The 18,570-nt window shown below is 41.1% G+C and overlaps 1 protein-coding gene across 1 annotated transcript in view; it reads right to left on the bottom strand.

Annotated features, from left to right (window-relative positions):
* Positions 1–18,570, bottom strand: part of LOC126108298 (uncharacterized) — a 535,066-nt gene that overhangs the window by 68,156 nt on the left and 448,340 nt on the right. Inside the window, exons 21-22 of the mRNA XM_049913520.1 lie at positions 7,792–8,030; positions 6,019–6,091 (exon numbers count right to left, since the gene is read on the bottom strand). Of these exons, the coding sequence (XP_049769477.1) occupies positions 6,019–6,091; positions 7,792–8,030 (312 nt within the window). The remainder of the gene's footprint in view (positions 1–6,018; positions 6,092–7,791; positions 8,031–18,570) is intronic.

Genomic DNA, 18,570 nt, shown 5'->3' with positions numbered 1-18,570 from the left:
GCCGATACCCCAGGAGCAACAGTGTCCCTAATTTGCTGGGAAGTGGCGGTGCGGTCCCCTACGGCACTGTGTAGGATCCTACGGTCTTGGCGTGCATCCGTGCGTCGCTGCGGTCCGGTCCCAGGTCGACGGGCACGTGCACCTTCCGCCGACCACTGGCGACAACATCGATGTACTGTGGAGACCTCACGCCCCACGTGTTGAACAATTCGGCGGTACGTCCACCCGGCCTCCCGCATGCCCACTATACGCCCTCGCTCAAAGTCCGTCTACTGCACATACGGTTCACGTCCACGCTGTCGCGGCATTCTACCAGTGTTAAAGACTGCGATGGAGCTCCGTATGCCACGGCAAACTGGCTGACACTGACGGCGGCGGTGCACAAATGCTGCGCAGCTAGCGCCATTCGACGGCCAACACCGCGGTTCCTGGTGTGTCCGCTGTGCCGTGCGTGTGATCATTGCTTGTACAGCCCTCTCGCAGTGTCCGGAGCAAGTATGGTGGGTCTGACACACCGGTGTCAATGTGTTCTTTTTTCCATTTCCAGGAGTGTATTATAAGCATCTCCCATTAAAGTCCAGTCTATATTTCGAGCTCTGTAATAGATCGCCACTGTTGGAAATTTTTGGTCCGTTTAAAGTTGGCATGTTTTTTCATTATTTCTGCGACAATGTTCTGACCTGTTTTGTGTACCAAGGAGGATAAGCTCCGTCGTTTGTTGAATTATTTGGTATAAATCTCTCAATGCTGCCGATATCTTTTCCTTGAATTCAAGCCACATCTGGTCTACACCTATATTATTAATTTGGAAGGAGTGAAGATTGTCTCTTGGGAAGACGTCAAGTGAATTTTTATCTGCTTTCTTTGAACAGGTATATTTTTCGTTCATTTTTGGAGGACGTCGGGGTTACAATATTCAATCTCTCCACAACAACCCTGTGTTCATAATCAGTGTATCCGTTTTGATGCTTGTTATTAGCTCAGAATTATTTGTTGCTAAGAGGTGAAGTGTGATTTCACAACCGCTTAGCATTCGCGTGGGCTCATGAACTAACTTCTGGAAACAATTTCCAGAAAACGCGTTTAGCAAAGTTTCAGATGATGTTTTATGCGTACCTTCGAGTATAAAGATGTATTTTCGCCAACATATCGACGGGAATTACAAATCACCACCAACTATAACTGTGTGAGTCGGGTACATGTTTGATATCAGCCGGCCGGAGTGGCCGTGCGTTTCTAGGTGCTACAGTCTGGAACCGCGTGACCGCTACGGTCGCAGGTTCGAATCCTGCCTCGGGCATGGATGTATGTGATGTCCTTAGGTTAGTTAGGTTTAAGTAGTTCTAAGTTCTAGGGGACTGATGACCACAGCAGTTAAGTCTCATAGTGCTCAGAGCCATTTGAACCATTGATATCAAACTCACGTTTTTTTTAACTGTTCAGTGATTGAATCATCTCAATCGGGAAGTCGGAAAAGGGAACCAATTATTATTTTATTCCGGTTGCCAACAACGACCTCTGCCCATACTTACTCAAAGGAACTTTCTTCTTCTTTTTTTTAATAATGTGGGGCCACAGTCAAAATGTATTTCTTTAAAGTCAATAGAGCCGTTAAACGGTTGTTTATTTACAGTGTTACATTTACACTTACACAATCAAGATTTCGACTTCAAAGTACCATTGTCAAGTGTTTTCTGAAAGTAGGTTAGACAATAACAGTGAAATACATAACAAGTGATATAACTGTATAACAATCCTTATCTGTAATGCTTACCTACAAGTGTTATAAACTGCCTAAGATGGCATATTGTCGTATTAAAATACACTATTAGACACATTGTCTAAGAGACGATATTTTTGATGGGGGCTTTTTTCATTACTGATTACTCCATCGTGACTGAATGACATTTGGCTAAGTGTCAAAGTGTCTTGGTCAAAGAAATTCCTGTTATAAGCAGGTGACCATTTTCTTTTAGTTTTTGGACTCCTGTGTTATTTGCACTTATTCCTAAGTAATGTTCTGACAGATGTAACAGGATTTACATGCCTGATGATATGTACACCATAAATATCACTTCAAACCTCACTGGTTAATTAATGAGTGAGTATAATAAGTAATTGCACTGTATTGTATAATTCTGAATTGAGTCAAAATTACACAACTTATAGTTGGCCACGTGTTTAATTTCACGTACAAAGCTGTATATTTACCTACCGAAATGTACTTTAAACAACTTCAGTGACAAGCTGGACTTTTATATTTATGGATGCAGCAAATATTATTGCGAGGTTTGTTACTGTTTATGTTTATGAGCAGGCAACTTCATTGTATACTAAGATAAACAGGTACTGCAAAGATGCAATAACCACCAAAGAAAATAAATTGTTCCTAACTTTTCCTATCCTACTGGACACTGAGTCCAAAAACTAAAAAAAGTGGTCACCTGCTTGTAACAGGAATTTCCTTGACCGATACAATTTGACACTTAGCCAACTGTCATTCAGTCAAGATGGTGTACTCAGTAATGAAACAAAGCAGTAGGCTCTGCCAGAAATATCGACTCGTAGCCAGCGTGTCTAATAGTGTATTTTAATATAACAGTATGCCATCTTAGGCAATTTATAACGCTTTTAAGTAAGCATTAAAAAATTGGATTGTTATACGGTTATATCACTTGTTATGTATTTCACTGTTATTGTGTAATCTGCTTTCAGAATACACTTGATAATAGCACTTTGGAGCCAAAATCATGATTGTGTACATGTAAATGTAACAATGTAAATAAACAACAGTCTAATGGCGGCACTGACTTTAAAGTCACAGGAACTATCTACTTCAATTGTGTGACAAGATAAACTACTGCTTAACAGCAACAAACACGCCACCGCCAACTGTGTTTAACCCATCCTTATGGAACACCATTAGGTTCTTCGTAAACGTTTCGGCTGATCTTATCTCCCGCTTTTTCCAGGTTTCAGTGGCCATAACGATTGGAGCATCAGTGCTTTGTATTAGCATCTGGAGCTCCGATATTATCGCAACACAGGTACGACCATTTACAACTGATATACTGTAGGTTCCTGTACCTACGATCTTCCTGTGTTCCGCCCGCCCCCTTTGGGACTGAAGCCTTTTTTGCGTTTTCTCGAGACCCTCTAACCTGAAAAACCACCCAGTCCACGCCACACAGCCCATGCTACCCATGTAGCCACCTCCTATGTACAATGCACATGCGATCTATTCAGCAGAGTCCGAAACACTACCATCAGGTGGTGGCAGTCGAGGAATCTGCAGCCTACACGGTCGCAGAACCGTTTGAGCCTCTGATTCATACCCTCCGCTCAGCCATGCTTTCATCTCGCAAGAAAGCTGGGCAGCTTTTATAACTTCTGTTAGCTGCTCGAAATCAGAGAGAATCTGTTTCGATCCAAAGCGAGACACATCATTGGGACCAATGTGAGCCACCAGCTGCAATTGGCTGCTCCCTGTGCTCTTCATGGCATCCAGAAGGACCCGTTCCACTTCTGGAATGACTACACCTGTAATGCACATGGAGTGCACATTGGCTTCCTTCCCTTCTTGGCAGCCATGTCCCTAAAGGGCCCGAGAACGCTCCTAACACTGAAATTCCCAACTATCAGTAATCCCACCCACTGTGAATGTCCAGATCGTGCAGGCTGAGAGCTTTCCTTCGAAACAGGATAGGTGACTGCATCTGGTTGAGCGACAGTGTCAACCACAGACACCTGTCTTTAGACTGACTGGCTAGGCCTTTCATGCGCCCCCTCTGTGAGTCTTTCACTAATTGCCATGGCCTGAGGTGACCTCTCACTCGACCACTGGTGAGAGGTGAACCTCAGTGTGAGCAGTAGCTGGACTGGTCAACAGTGAGGACCGATCGGAGGACTTGCATTTGCTGGAAATCAGTTGGATTCCCGCAGCCTGGCGATAACAATGGTACACATCAGCTGCAGATTCAAGCTGTGTTACCAAAGCCATTACTGCCTGGAGCTGAGAGTGAAGTGCCACCAATTTGACTTGCATCTGCACACAACAGTCACAGTGCCTGTCCATACTACAGACCATGGAAAACTACACTAAACAGGCAAACTCAATAGCGACACGTGCTGCCGAACTCTACTGTAAACCCTGACCAAAACTCAAGAACTGTGTCCAATAAATTACAATAATACACAGAGATTCAAAAACCGAAATACTGAAGACTCTGGTAAGACTAAATAATTCGTTCTTGATTAGGAACTTATAATATGTCACAAGATCGGTTTACTTTCCACTGCAAGAACTGTGTCTATTAGGTATTAAATTAACATGCACAAACTCAAGAAACTGAACTATCAAAGCACACAGATGAAATTGTACAGTTCGCTACTCGTTAGGAACTCGTAAAAGTCACAGAATTGGTTACCTCCCTGTGGCCGCTTCTGTCTGGGCCGATTGCTGCTGTCGGACTCATACATCATATGATAAATGTCACATAAAGAGTAGCAGTATGCTTAACTTCAACTCAGAAGTATATTCCAAAATAGAGGCTCTCAATATTTATCTACACTCCTGGAAATGGAAAAAAGAACACATTGACACCGGTGTGTCAGACCCACCATACTTGCTCCGGACACTGCGAGAGGGCTGTACAAGCAATGATCACACACACGGCACAGCAGACACACCAGGAACCGCGGTGTTGGCCGTCGAATGGCGCTAGCTGCGCAGCATTTGTGCACCGCCGCCGTCAGTGTCAGCCAGTTTGCCGTGGCATACGGAGCTCCATCGCAGTCTTTAACACTGGTAGCATGCCGCGACAGCGTGAACCGTATGTGCAGTTGACGGACTTTGAGCGAGGGCGTATAGTGGGCATGCGGGAGGCCGGGTGGACGTACCGCCGAATTGCTCAACACGTGGGGCGTGAGGTCTCCACAGTACATCGATGTTGTCGCCAGTGGTCGGCGGAAGGTGCACGTGCCCGTCGACCTGGGACCGGACCGCAGCGACGCACGGATGCACGCCAAGACCGTAGGGGACCGCACCGCCACTTCCCAGCAAATTAGGGACACTGTTGCTCCTGGGGTATCGGCGAGGACCATTCGCAACCGTCTCCATGAAGCTGGGCTACGGTCCCGCACACCGTTAGGCCGTCTTCCGCTCACGCCCCAACATCGTGCAGCCCACCTCCAGTGGTGTCGCGACAGGCGTGAATGGAGGGACGAATGGAGACGTGTCGTCCTCAGCGATAAGAGTCGCTTCTGCCTTGGTGCCAATGATGGTCGTATGCGTGTTCGGCGCCGTGCAGGTGAACGCCACAATCAGGACTGCATACGACCGAGGCACACAGGGCCAACACCCGGCATCATGGTGTGGGGAGCGATCTCCTACACTGGCCGTACACCACTGGTGATCGTCGAGGGGACGGTACATCCAAACCGTCATCGAACCCATCGTTCTACCATTCCTAGACCGGCAAGGGAACTTGCTGTTCCAACAGGACAATGCACGTCCGCATGTATCCCGTGCCACCCAACGTGCTCTAGAAGGTGTAAGTCAACTATCCTGGCCAGCAAGATCTCCGGATCTGTCCCCCATTGAGCATGTTTGGGACTGGATGAAGCGACGTCTCACGCGGTCTGCACGTCCAGCACGAACGCTGGTCCAACTGAGGCGCCAGGTGGAAATGGCATGGCAAGCCGTTCCACAGGACTACATCCAGCATCTCTACGATCGTCTCCATGGGAGAATAGCAGCCTGCATTGCTGCGAAAGGTGGATATACACTGTACTAGTGCCGACATTGGGCATGCTCTGTTGCCTGTGTCTATGTGCCTGTGGTTGTGTCAGTGTGGTCATGTGATGTATCTGACCCCAGGAATGTGTTAATAAAGTTTCCCCTTCCTGGGACAATGAATTCACGGTGTTCTTATTTCAATTTTCAGGAGTGTATAATTAGCAACATTATCATAAGTGTCATTAAAAGTATTGCAATAGTGTGGCAATAAATCGTCATACCCCCTTCTAAAGTGACAGCTTCCACTGCAGTAGGTTCTCCATCGATGCTCACTTCTTTATTACGTGCCTGGACCTAAATATAATAGAAAATTTTCTTGTTATAAAAATGAGACCTGAAATTTGAAATGTAGTAACTGTAGCAGAGGTATACATATTCTCTCTCTCTCTCTATTTCTCCATCTCTCTCCCTATCTTACTGTCACTATTCAGCAGAACCCGAAACACAACCACCATATGGCAGCAGTAGAGAAATCTGCAGCCTACACAGTCGCAGAAGCGTCTGAACCTCTCATTCATATCCTCCACTCGGATGTTTCATCTCGCAAGAAAGCGTACATATACATATACACTCACACACACTCAGCAGTGTACAGAACACTTTTTCAATACAAATTCCTCCAGTAACAAGAGACAGTCAAGATGGAGTACGTTTGACCCTTTTGGCTATGGTTCTGATGTGTTCTACGCACTAGTACAAAACAATTGCAGAATGGACAAAACTACACACAGTGGTGAGTCCATTAGGTTGAATATTTATGTGCTCTATGCTTTCAATATCAATTTCATCCTAATTCACAAAACTTTCATGTATCAAAACGAGTGTACTGATATGCCTGTCATGAAGTATTTCATCTTATAAATAAATGGAGCAACATTTACTTGGATCTAAAAGATGAGAAAATGACCCATTGCAATCACATATACATTAGTTGTTCAAGAAAATATTTGTGTTTAATAGAATTTTCTGAATAGTGAGAACACATGACAAGCTCTTAATAATACAAGCATCTATTTTTCTCACTTATGAGAACTGAACACGTCAGTATTTTCAACGCAAAAGAAACAAAAAATTATTGGTCGTGTAATAACCCAGATTTGAAATGTGACTAGGTAATGGAAGAATATAACCACAGTTGTAACAGAATTTCATTGGAAATCATGAGTGATTTTGTCCTCATATTACCCTATTTTCAAATGACATCGAGTACATGTCTGTTTCTAAAGAACAAAATATTTGAATTTTGTTATATAATTAAGATTGCGCATTATGTCTCTTTGTAATAACTTAATACAAAACTCTCGACTGTCAGCTTTTAAAATAGACTGACTGTCAGCTTTTACCATAAATTGTGATCTCCATCACAAGAGAACTCTTTCTTATCTACTAGACTCTGACATATGAGTAACTAGTTTACACTATGTGTGTGTGTGTGTGTGTGTGTGTGTGTGTGTGTGTGTGTGTGTGTGTGTGTGTTATTTTTATTGTGTAAATATTGAAAAAATCTTAAGAAATATTTATGCAAAATACAGATACAAACTTGTTGATAATTAAAAATCAGATCACAAACTTTGTTTACTGATGTGATCTAAAGAAATTATTAAATGCTGCAAAGGAGGTCCCTTATACTTAAATGCATGATGGTAATATGAAAAACATCACTGATGAATCTGCTAGGAAGCCACTATTGTCTGTTAAATTTCTACTTTGCAGATTATAAATTTCATATATGAAAATCGCAATTTATTGATTAATTTCAGAAATGTATTAATGGGTAAGGTTGAATATAATATCGAATATTAGTTATAAATTTTGTGTTATCAGCAGCAGAAGTTGGTTTCACAGTTTTTAATTGTAGTAATAGGCACAGCTGTGAGAGAGAAAAAGAAGTGTTGTGATAATGTTGGACAATTTACTAAAGATGTTTTGTCAAACTCTTTTTAAAGATTAACTTATGTTTGGCTGAGTCCATAATAATAGTACAGTCTTATTACCTCAAAGTGGTATTTCTTTCCTGGTGATAGACCAGAAACAGTATAACAGTAAAGATCAATCCAAGCACCACAATATGTTGGTTCTGTTATAAGTTTCTTTTTATGGCCGCTGCCTTCTTTAGAATATGTGATAATAAACGATTCAATATCCCCATACGTGTTGACTGGTGGTGACCATCTCAAGCCAACCATTCTGCGACCTCTCTTGTAGACATTGAGGGATTGCACTGCATCAGGAGCTGGAAGAGGAGAATAAAATCAACTGTGTGAAAATAATAGAGCTCTGCTAATACAGTGAAGTTCTATACTTCGAATCTCATGCACTCCATGCCTCAAAACATAATTGTTATGATGATGAAAAGCCAGATTGTTGGTCTATCGAACGATGTAACGATTATAAAGCTAAAAACCTGTGGTTAATTATTAAAGAAAAGCTAGGTAGTCAAGTTTGTAGAAGTGTATCTACACCAGGTGCTGACAAAACGAAAGGGATAAAACTGAGTGAGCAATCGGTTTTAGGAACTGCAGGCTCATATGGGACAAATAAAAAAGATCAACTAACGTCTCTTAGGAAAAAACTATTTGATCATCGCACACCTCAAGCTCATGGTATAGCGAACAAAATCCAGACTAACACAGAAAAACATATCATTCATAACTCAGTTTCTTCCATGGTAAAGGAACAACAAGTTGTTACTGAGTGCGTATTTCACACAGCTTATAAGCAAGCAAAGTTAATTAGACTGTTTTATAAGTTTGAGACAGAAATTGATCTCCAAATTAAAAATGGTTTGGATATGGGCCGAATGCTACATTCCGATGTTGCTTGCTCTATTATAATGCCTCATATTTCTGACCATATGACATCATATCTAATAAATAATTTAATAAAGAATGACTCCAAATTTTCACTTCATTGGATGAAGCCACTTCTCTTTCAAACATAAACGCTTTCATTGTATACTTTAGAACCTTGTTTAAAGGAATGGAAAACCCCATGACGCTTTTTGAGCTAAATGACACCACAGCATCTGGTATCTTGAAAGAACTTTTAAAGCAGAATAACTACGTCTAGGCTATGACGTTTTGAAATACCATTTAATCGCTTTGACTTGCGATGGAGATTCTGTCATGTTAGGAAAAAAGTCTATCCTCACAAAGCAGGTGATAGAAATGTTTCCAAACTTATTCATCACATTAGAAGAAGTGGCGGGAATTAATAACTTTAAAATATTAATGGATAAAGTTAGAAACATTCTCATCTGCTCTCTGTAAAACAGCATTAAGCTGGCAGTTGTTGTTAGAGGTTTGGAGCAAGAAATTTTATAAATCGGTCGTGTGCTTGATACTCGTTGGGTGGCCTCTAGTTTATTGGCAGTAAAAGCTGTACGGAAAGATTACATCAGTTTTTAGAAGCATCAGAGGACGAGAAACGGGACTCAAAACATGGGACTTTGTAATACATTGTCATATACATCTTTTGTTTCCAACCTAACTGTAATGTATGATGCCTCAGAAGAGTTGGTCGATCTATCGCTACAGTTTCAAAGATCAAGTGTAAACCTTGTTCAAGCTCACAACGACTTTTAATAAAAGTGTTTCAAAGTCGGGTTGATGCAATGTGACAACATGCAAATGTATCTAACATTGCACTGGAAAATATGAACTTTCAATGTGTCGAACTTTATGTAAGACTTCATAAACAGTTTTATCGCAGCTTGAGAAATAATTTGTCATCCAGGCTGTTATCAACAGTGAATGCATCTGAAAGCTACGATGTTGTTATGAATGACATGAAGATCATTCCCCCCTAAATTCTGGCCTAAAAACATATCGATCACTTATGGAGAAAATGAGGTTTCTCGAATGTGTGAAAGATTTAAGATTAATAGCCCTTGTGAAATAATAAAGGAATTCAGGGAGTACAAACAGGTTCTGAAACCAGTACTAAGCGGAGAAACACCAACTATTCTTGTACAGCCACCAACGTTCAAAAAATTCTTATCAGTAATAAACAGCATTGCAGTGTCGAGTGCGGAGTGTGAATGTGGCTTTTCTGCAATGAACTTATTTATGACACCACTGAGATCTTCACTCTACATCAGCACTGTTTGTAGTTTATTATGCATCAGACTTCTGGGACCACCTCTAGCTAGATATGAACCTGGGCGTCATGTAAAGTCTTCTCTGGCGAAGGGATATCATTCTTCACTTGCTACACAGTCAAATGCACGAAGTGATAAAGTGTATAATGAAGACAATAACGTGTTTGATTGTGTTTGAAATAATTTCGCAATGCATACTTTTTTTCCTTTGTTTGAGCCACTGAGTAAGAACTCAGATAAAACTGTGAGCTCAGTTAAAATTCAAAATGTCCTAAAAAGGTACTTTTTAACAATAAATGTGCAACGTATATTCTGCATAAATTGACTGGTCATATGCCAGTGACTCTGGTCAGAATAACAGTTGTTTGTGATTTTAAGTAAATATGCTATGTTGAAAGTGTAATATAATTTAAAGGGAAGAATTTAAACAAAGTTATATACCCTTAGGTCAAAGATATATACTGTATGTTGACAGGACTTGTTATTTTATGAGTGAATGGCAATTAAATTCATATTTCAGACTACAAAATTGTAATCACAAAATTAGCGCTGAATACGATTTATTATTAATGTGATATTCTTCATTTGGTAACATTTGTAGTTCATCATAAATGAGTTAACAGGTCTATACTCAATCTGATCGATTCAGTTTATTGGTCATTAGCATTTTAATTGTTGAATGACAAATCGAGCCAAAAATCTACTGAGATGAGGAATTCTTAAAGTTCTGCACTGGTGCTTAAAACAGTGTAACAATTTCATGTACCCCACTGAAGTAAAATTGTAAAGTAATGGTTTAAAGTACAAGGCATTTTTATATACACAGTATGTTATTGGAAATGAAAAAGTAATTTTAACAGAGCTATAATGTAACTCAAGAAGCTTTGATATTTTTGTAAAATATTCATCAAAGATGGACTATTGTTGTGTGACGTTGACTGAAATGGTCGACTTCGCTGTGAAGCTGATTTTAATTCAAGTGTGTGTTTATTTTTGTAATAATTCTCTACTAATGCGAAATGCGGTGATTGAATTTCCTACAAGATGTATTATAGGTGTAAAACTTTTTTCGGTCAGATTGCAGCAAACGTGTTAACATTTATGATAACAGGTCCCTTTTGACTGTTTGTGATTCAATAAATAAATATTCAGTTTGCAGCGACTACTCACGAAATATGTTTTTCTCAGTTAAACGATAGTATGGACTTACAGCACAGAACAAATCTGTCATCTGTATGACGAGTTTATGATTTTCTGATTATTATAACGTAATGTATAGCGTCACAGAATTTCCCAGTTTAATAGTTAGTTCTGAATCAAATTGGTCATTTTTTTATCAGATCTTTCTTTAATTGCTGTTGCTAACAACAAAATCCCACGATCCTTGAATTTTCATAATTGTTTTCCAGTAACTAATTTCTGTATATATTTGAGTAAATTATTTTTGTGGGAATCTGTGCTATAGACAGAGGAAGCATTTCCTTGGTTATGCTCACTGCAGGAAGCAAGATATTGAAATATTTAAATTGCATGGCATTTTCCACAACTATTGTTTTCGTTTAGAAACAATACCCGTTGGTGCGTATTCTATGGTCAGGCTTATTGTAACTTAACTACATTACAGTTTTGTTATAGAAGTAATTTTATTTAAACTAATTTCTGTGGCGTCATAATAGCCTGTGTTCTGTGTTTACAATAATGTATATTCAATAGCGCGAGCAGAACAAAAGGTAATGTTTATTGAGCGATTTGGTAGACAGTACTGACAATAGTTGAATACAATGTTTTGGCGTGAGGCAGCGTCACAACAGCAGTGAGGCGTACGTTCCACATAGATTCAGAATTACTTTCCAAATTACAACGCTTAGCAAGTTTCATGGCATTTTCAAGCGCGCTTCATGTTTTAGTTTGATTAAAGAGAAATAATGAGTAGATGCAGAAAGAAAGAGACGGAACTGAGTTTCTAAGTGCAGAAGGCCTCTCTACACGACACCACCGACAAGCGGGTCTCTGCGCGCCCCAGCGTTCAAAAGGCAGGGATCAGCACGCCACCACTGGCAACGTGTGCTGCTGTTCGTGTGAGCGGTTTTAATGCCGCCGCCACCAGCTTTGATGCTGCCGCCATTGTTACAACTGTGCTGAAGCTACGTGCCGATTGTTCATATGCGGCCACCCGCTGCTTGGCCCGGTCAGCAGCGCCACGAAGTAGAGTTGTTTCAAGGCCGCCAAAAATTACAAACAACAATAGTGGTTTTTCAGGTCAATTTTTACACGTAGAGTCTCATGTTAATTTAATAGTAAAGACCTTTCTCTTAGGCTAGTAACATAGAAACTACTTAATTATCTTACGAGTTTGAAAAGAAGTCATAGATATTTTTATTCTATTAGTAACATTTTACATTTAGAAGCGAATTTATTTATTACCTGTGTAAATAAAACTTGTGACTTCTTTTTCACTCACTACCGTGAAAGTTTTACATACTGTATAGTCTTTCCCCATGGCAGTGTAACATGATGTGGGTAGGAGAGGAAAGGAGAGGAGGAAGATTACGGCAGCCTCATGGCGAGGAGGGGGGAGGGGGAATGTCTTATCTTTATCTGGCATTGTTATCAACTCAGCCGCGATGCAACGATCAGTTGCTACGATACAAAGTGAACACGGAACTAACGTTTCGTGAAGACGTGGGAAATCGGAATTGTACGAGACCCACATGGAGCAGGAATATCTTCATCGTCATTACCCGCTAAATGCCTTGTTGATTGATACTGAACACACGTTCATAGAGTAGCTACAAACCAACTGTTCGAACGTTGCAGCTCGCAGCATTTGAAAACATGATGTCATAGTCATGAAGACCACCGACTTGTGCCAATACGTATGAAGCAAAGTGACACTGGTACGGTGGCAGGCGGTGGCAGCTGTTGTTTATACTGGAACTTTGTGGTGTTATGTTTTTGATTATAAGATATTATGGTTTAAAAACCTGAATTTCAGAACAGTATTTTCTGTAAAATGATTTCTCCTTGAAAAACTTATCACAAATCTCGCTCTGTGGCCGGCGGGGGCCGGGGGAGGGGGGTGGGGGGAGTGGTAGAAGGGGGCGCGTCCTAAAACCTAGAAGTATAGAAGAGCACTAAAGCACAGCAAAGTTGGGTGTGATTTTCAGTCTTATTTTACGACTTTTCGAATTAGCAGAGTAACTGTGCGGTGATACTGACGGATATGAACAAGAAGGAGAAACTTCTCTGCTGCTCATTTGTATTCCTAGAGCATGTCCTCAGGATTCGATTACCAAACAAATCTACTATACTCGACGTAGAATTGCATACACTCTTGAAGGCAACACAGCAGATGGGATGTATTCATCATCAGGAATGGCCTGTCATTTCCGACTCCCTCAATGTCCTCAAATCTATACAATGTATATAACTGGCATGAAAATACGAGGGTGGTATGGAAAGTTCTCGGAATCACCATGAGCGGTTCACGTGATATTCATTGGACTGTCGCCTGTAAACACGTGCCACGTCAGCGCTCTCTGAAGAGAGCTCTGGCGGTGACGTGGCTCTGTTGTTGTTCCCGAGTAATGATTTGCGAAGATGGAAAAAATCGAGATTCGAGCAGTGATTGAGTACTTCGTAAAGAAAGTACATTCATGTCGATTTCCAAATTACACTGGACGAGTCTGCATATTCAACTGTTGCCAAGTGGGCAAATGAAATTAAATCACATCGGGAGAGCTTAGATGGTGATCCGCGCAGTGGTCGTCAAAAATATGTCACTACTCCAAAAATCATTGCAAAAGTGCACAAAATACTCACGGAGGATCGCCGATTGAAAGTGCGTGAAATTGCTCACTCTTGCCAGATGTCATCTGAAAGGGTATATCATATTTTAACGGAAGGATTGGAAATGAAAAAAATTATCTGCAAGATGGGTGCCTTGACTCTTCACATTGGATCAAAAACGCTTGAGAATGGACATATCGGAACGATGTTTGGACCGTTTTAGGTGAAACGAACAAAACTTTTTGCGCCTGTTTGTGGCCAAAGATGAAACTTGGGTGCATTACTATAACCCAGAGACAAAGCAACAATCAAAGCAGTGGAAACATGCTGATTCTCCGCCACCAAAGAAAGCAAAGACAATTCCTCTAGCGGGAAAGGTCATGGCATCTGTGTTCTGGGGTGTGAAGGGGATTCTGATTGTAGATTATCATCCCAGTGGGCAAACAATTACTGGAGAATATTATGCTAATCTCCTGGACAAATTGCAACAAACGATATGCGTAAAAAGGCCACGTTTAGCAAGGAAGAAAGTCATCTTCCATCAAGACAATGCACACACGCATACATGTGCCGTCGCCATGGCAAAATTACACGAATTAAGGTATGAATTTTTGCCACAGCCGCCTTATTCACCTAATATGGCTCCGTCAAACTACCATCTCTTCCAAAAACTGACAATTTTTCTTGGTGGACGAAGATTCACTTCAAACGAAGAACTGAAAGCTGGAGTTGAGAACTATTTTGCAGGCCTTGAGGAAAGTCATTTTCGAGATGGGATCAAGGCTCTCGAACATAGTTGGACAAGTGCATTAATGTACAAGGAGAATACGTTTGAAAGTAAAAAAAGATTCAGTGACGTAAAAACATTTTTTCTATTCTGTTCTGAGAACTTTTAAAATCACACTTGTATTCCCAGCACACCAAAGATTCGTTGCTCTGCCTATGCTGCTGACATTTTTCTGCAACAGAGCGAAATGGATTACAATATAGCAGACACGAAAGCGTGTATTCAAAATACTGAGGTTCAGTATATGGTCCCCACCAAAAGGTTATATCCCAATACCCTCACTTTTTTGTTATCAAATGAGTCGCCAGACTGGTAAAACCAACTATTCCAGCAGTCTTCATGCAGTATTACTTTAACCATGCCAATCTCTGATTGAAGATATGGGAAGAAAGAGCATCTTTGGCCCTCAAAAGGTGTTAAGTACTGGCACAGCACAACATGCGGGGAGTTTTGGGATGGATGAGGAACAAGCTGGACAGTGGAACACGGCAGCACTGGCAGAGTGCAGAGGAATGTGTGGAAGAGATGGTCGCTGTCCTGAACATGGACAAAGTGAGACAGAGCTTCACGTGAGGGGCATCATGCCAATCTCTGATTGAAGATATGGGAAGAAAGAGCATCTTTGGCCCTCAAAAGGTGTTAAGTACTGGCACAGCACAACATGCGGGGAGTTTTGGGATGGATGAGGAACAAGCTGGACAGTGGAACACGGCAGCACTGGCAGAGTGCAGAGGAATGTGTGGAAGAGATGGTCGCTGTCCTGAACATGGACAAAGTGAGACAGAGCTTCACGTGAGGGGCATCAACTGAGGTTCAGTATATGGTCCCCACCAAAAGGTTATATCCCAATACCCTCACTTTTTTGTTATCAAATGAGTCGCCAGACTGGTAAAACCAACTATTCCAGCAGTCTTCATGCAGTATTACTTTAACCATGCCAATCTCTGATTGAAGATATGGGAAGAAAGAGCATCTTTGGCCCTCAAAAGGTGTTAAGTACTGGCACAGCACAACATGCGGGGAGTTTTGGGATGGATGAGGAACAAGCTGGACAGTGGAACACGGCAGCACTGGCAGAGTGCAGAGGAATGTGTGGAAGAGATGGTCGCTGTCCTGAACATGGACAAAGTGAGACAGAGCTTCACGTGAGGGGCATCCCATATGGCTGTTCCTCCTTCTGTGCCAGCGGCCTGTGCTAGTGAGACTGCCTGTCCACCTGTTGCCGCCCATCATCTTCACTGCGGGATTCTTAGGGGTGCCGGTTGAAAATGGCGAGCCTCTTTCTACCACCTTGTGTTTGGGGTCTCTCTAACATTGCGACATCGGGTTGTCTATTTCTGGGGACAGTGATTTGTCATATGAGGGGTCATTCTCAATCGGTCTTTACCTACATTAAGTTTTTGTGTTAAATAAGCACCACATATATATTGTTTTTCTGGAATCTAAGACTGCTTCAGTTACGATGTTCATTGATATGTGCTTGCGCCCGTTTGTAAACTTTGTTTGGCAGCACCTCTTATCCGAGTTCTGAGAAACTTAAATCGAAATTTGTTGTTGTAACTCATGGGTCTTATTTTATTAAGAGAGAAATGCTCAGTAGTTGTCTGGTACTCTGTAATAATAACACAAGTGCAAGACAAAGGATTCTTGCTCTGTTTTAGAAAGTGTGTTTGCTTTGTCTGTATACAAATGAAAGTGTAAACTAGGGGTCACTAGCATTCCCACTAGTGTGTGTCCTCTTGTGGACCAGTACATACATGGTATTTTTTTTAAAAATGTCTTTGGTAATTATTTTGTTGGTCATCCTATACATGCCTCAGTTGAGATGATAATGATCTAATTTACTGAAGGCCTTAAAAAGAAAAAAGAAAATATGGGTGATCTCTTAAACATCTTTCTTCTTCCTTCATCATTGTAATTCGTTGTGCTCATTGCTGAGTGTCATGACCCGTGAACCAAGCGTCTCCATCTAGGACGGTTGCCAGCGTCCTTACTGCCTGCTGAAGATCTATCCATCTGCTCACTGCTCTTTCTCTTGGTCTCGTGCCCTCGATCTTTCGTTAGAAAATTATTTTCTCTAGATTTTCTTCATCTCTTCGCACAATATGGCCAAAGAACTGGAGAATTTTTTCGGTGACTCGAAAAGAAAGGCGTCTGGAGATATCGGGTTGTTCAATAATGGAAACATTTGTTCTTCTTTCGGTCCACTTTATGTGTAGCATCCTACACCAGCACCAAAGCTCAAACACGTCGATACACTGTTTGTCTCTGGCCTTGAGTGTCCATGTTTTGCAACCATAAAAGAAGACAGAAAACACGAGTGTTCAACTAGTTGGATCTTTGTCCTATTTGTTATTGCTCTGCTCTGCCAAATCTTGGTGAGCTTCTTCATAGCCACTCATCCTAGTGTGATCCGTCTTCTTATCTCAACTTCACAGCTTCCAGTGCTGCAGATGGTTGAACCAAGATGGGTGAAGGAATGTACGATTTCCAGTTACTTTAATCAGCCTGTGAGCTGGATCTACTCTTCTCGATCAATTATCATGAGTTTGGACTTGCTGAGGTTGATGTCTAATCCATATGCTAAACTAATGTCCTTTAATCTTGTTAGTAGCACATGAAGTTCATCTTCGCTGTTGGCTAAAAGCACCATGACATCAGCAAAACGAAGGTCACTGATAGTTTTCTCACCAATTGAGATGCCTTTGGTCCAATCATCAAGAGCTTTCCTAATGACATATTCTGCATAGATGTTATACAGTTCTGGGGATAGGACACAACCCTGTCACACACATTTCGGTACTCTGAAGGAATCGGACGAGTCAGCACTTGTCTTTACAACTGCAAAGTGATTATTGTATAGACCTTTGATCAGTGCTATCAAGTGGAGTGGGACACCAAACTCTGTGAGCACCTGCCACAGCTTTTCCCAAACAGCACAGTCAAGGCTTTCCTATAGTCAAGGAAGCAGATGAAAGCAGGAACACAGAACTCTCGCGATTTTTCTATTGTCTTATTTGAGGATCTGTTCACAAGTTCCTTTACCTTCAAGAAAACCTGCTTGTCCTGTGGCTTGTTCCTTACTGGGCCAGTTTTCTTTTAAAGAGACACTGTATGTCCTATGCTGCCAATGTTAAATTATCGAATTTTGTGACCCATTATCTTGGAAACTTTTTAAGACACCAACTTACGATTTTCGATAATTATTGAATGCACATTTCTAGATACACTGAACTAGAATTATTACGAAAATTGTATTGTGGGACATGTTATCTTTTTTTCTAAACACTCAATTTTTGACAGAATTTTGTACATAAATGAACATAGAAAGAAAACAACTCAGAATTTTTAATTATTCTTGCTCCATCTGTTTTTGAATATCACACTTGGCATGCTGTGAAAATTTCATGTATCTACCATCAGTACTTTTTAGAAAATGGGTAATTTATTGAAAGTAGTTCAGAGATATTGAGGTTTACACAGACTTACATTTCTGCATCTCTTATGCACTACAATTGCCCTGGCCCATATTCTCTGTCTTCTTCAGTGTCACAACAGCTTATTGCTTGCCTGCTTCTTTTCTTTCTTGCTTCTTTTGTCATTTGCTGAGCAGCTAACTGTGCTTCATGTACAAGAAGCTCATCCAGTTCCCACAGTCCTTTAGCTGTGTTCTGTCCAAATCTTACCCCTAACTTCTCCAGAACCTTAAGTCTTTCATAGTTTCCACTATTAAAAGTTATTACAACATCAGACACTGCCAACTTTAGGGTCATACGGCCAACAAATACATTATTAGGCACACGGTACCACACAACATTGTTGAGGGACTCATTCACAGTCTGGGTCTTCCCATGTAAACATTTCTTTAGTAGGTCAGGATGTGCCAAATCTCTGTAAATAGGTTTGATTGCCTCCATTACTGCCGAAGGAAGATAATGTTTATGTGTAAATTCATTCAGTGTGCCATAAAATTCAGCTTGCCTATATTTACACCAAGTTTTTGATGGATATAAAACATGACATGTCTTCTCATAGGTTGACAGTCAATGAATGAAAGTGCTCCATACAGCTCTTTTCATCTTCTCTAAATTCTCACAG

Source organism: Schistocerca cancellata, chromosome 11 (genome assembly GCF_023864275.1).
Source record: "Schistocerca cancellata isolate TAMUIC-IGC-003103 chromosome 11, iqSchCanc2.1, whole genome shotgun sequence".
In the NCBI taxonomy this organism is placed as follows: domain Eukaryota; kingdom Metazoa; phylum Arthropoda; class Insecta; order Orthoptera; family Acrididae; genus Schistocerca; species Schistocerca cancellata.
The sequence above is the reverse complement of the archived record's forward strand: the minus strand, read 5'-3'. Positions and strand labels throughout refer to the sequence as shown.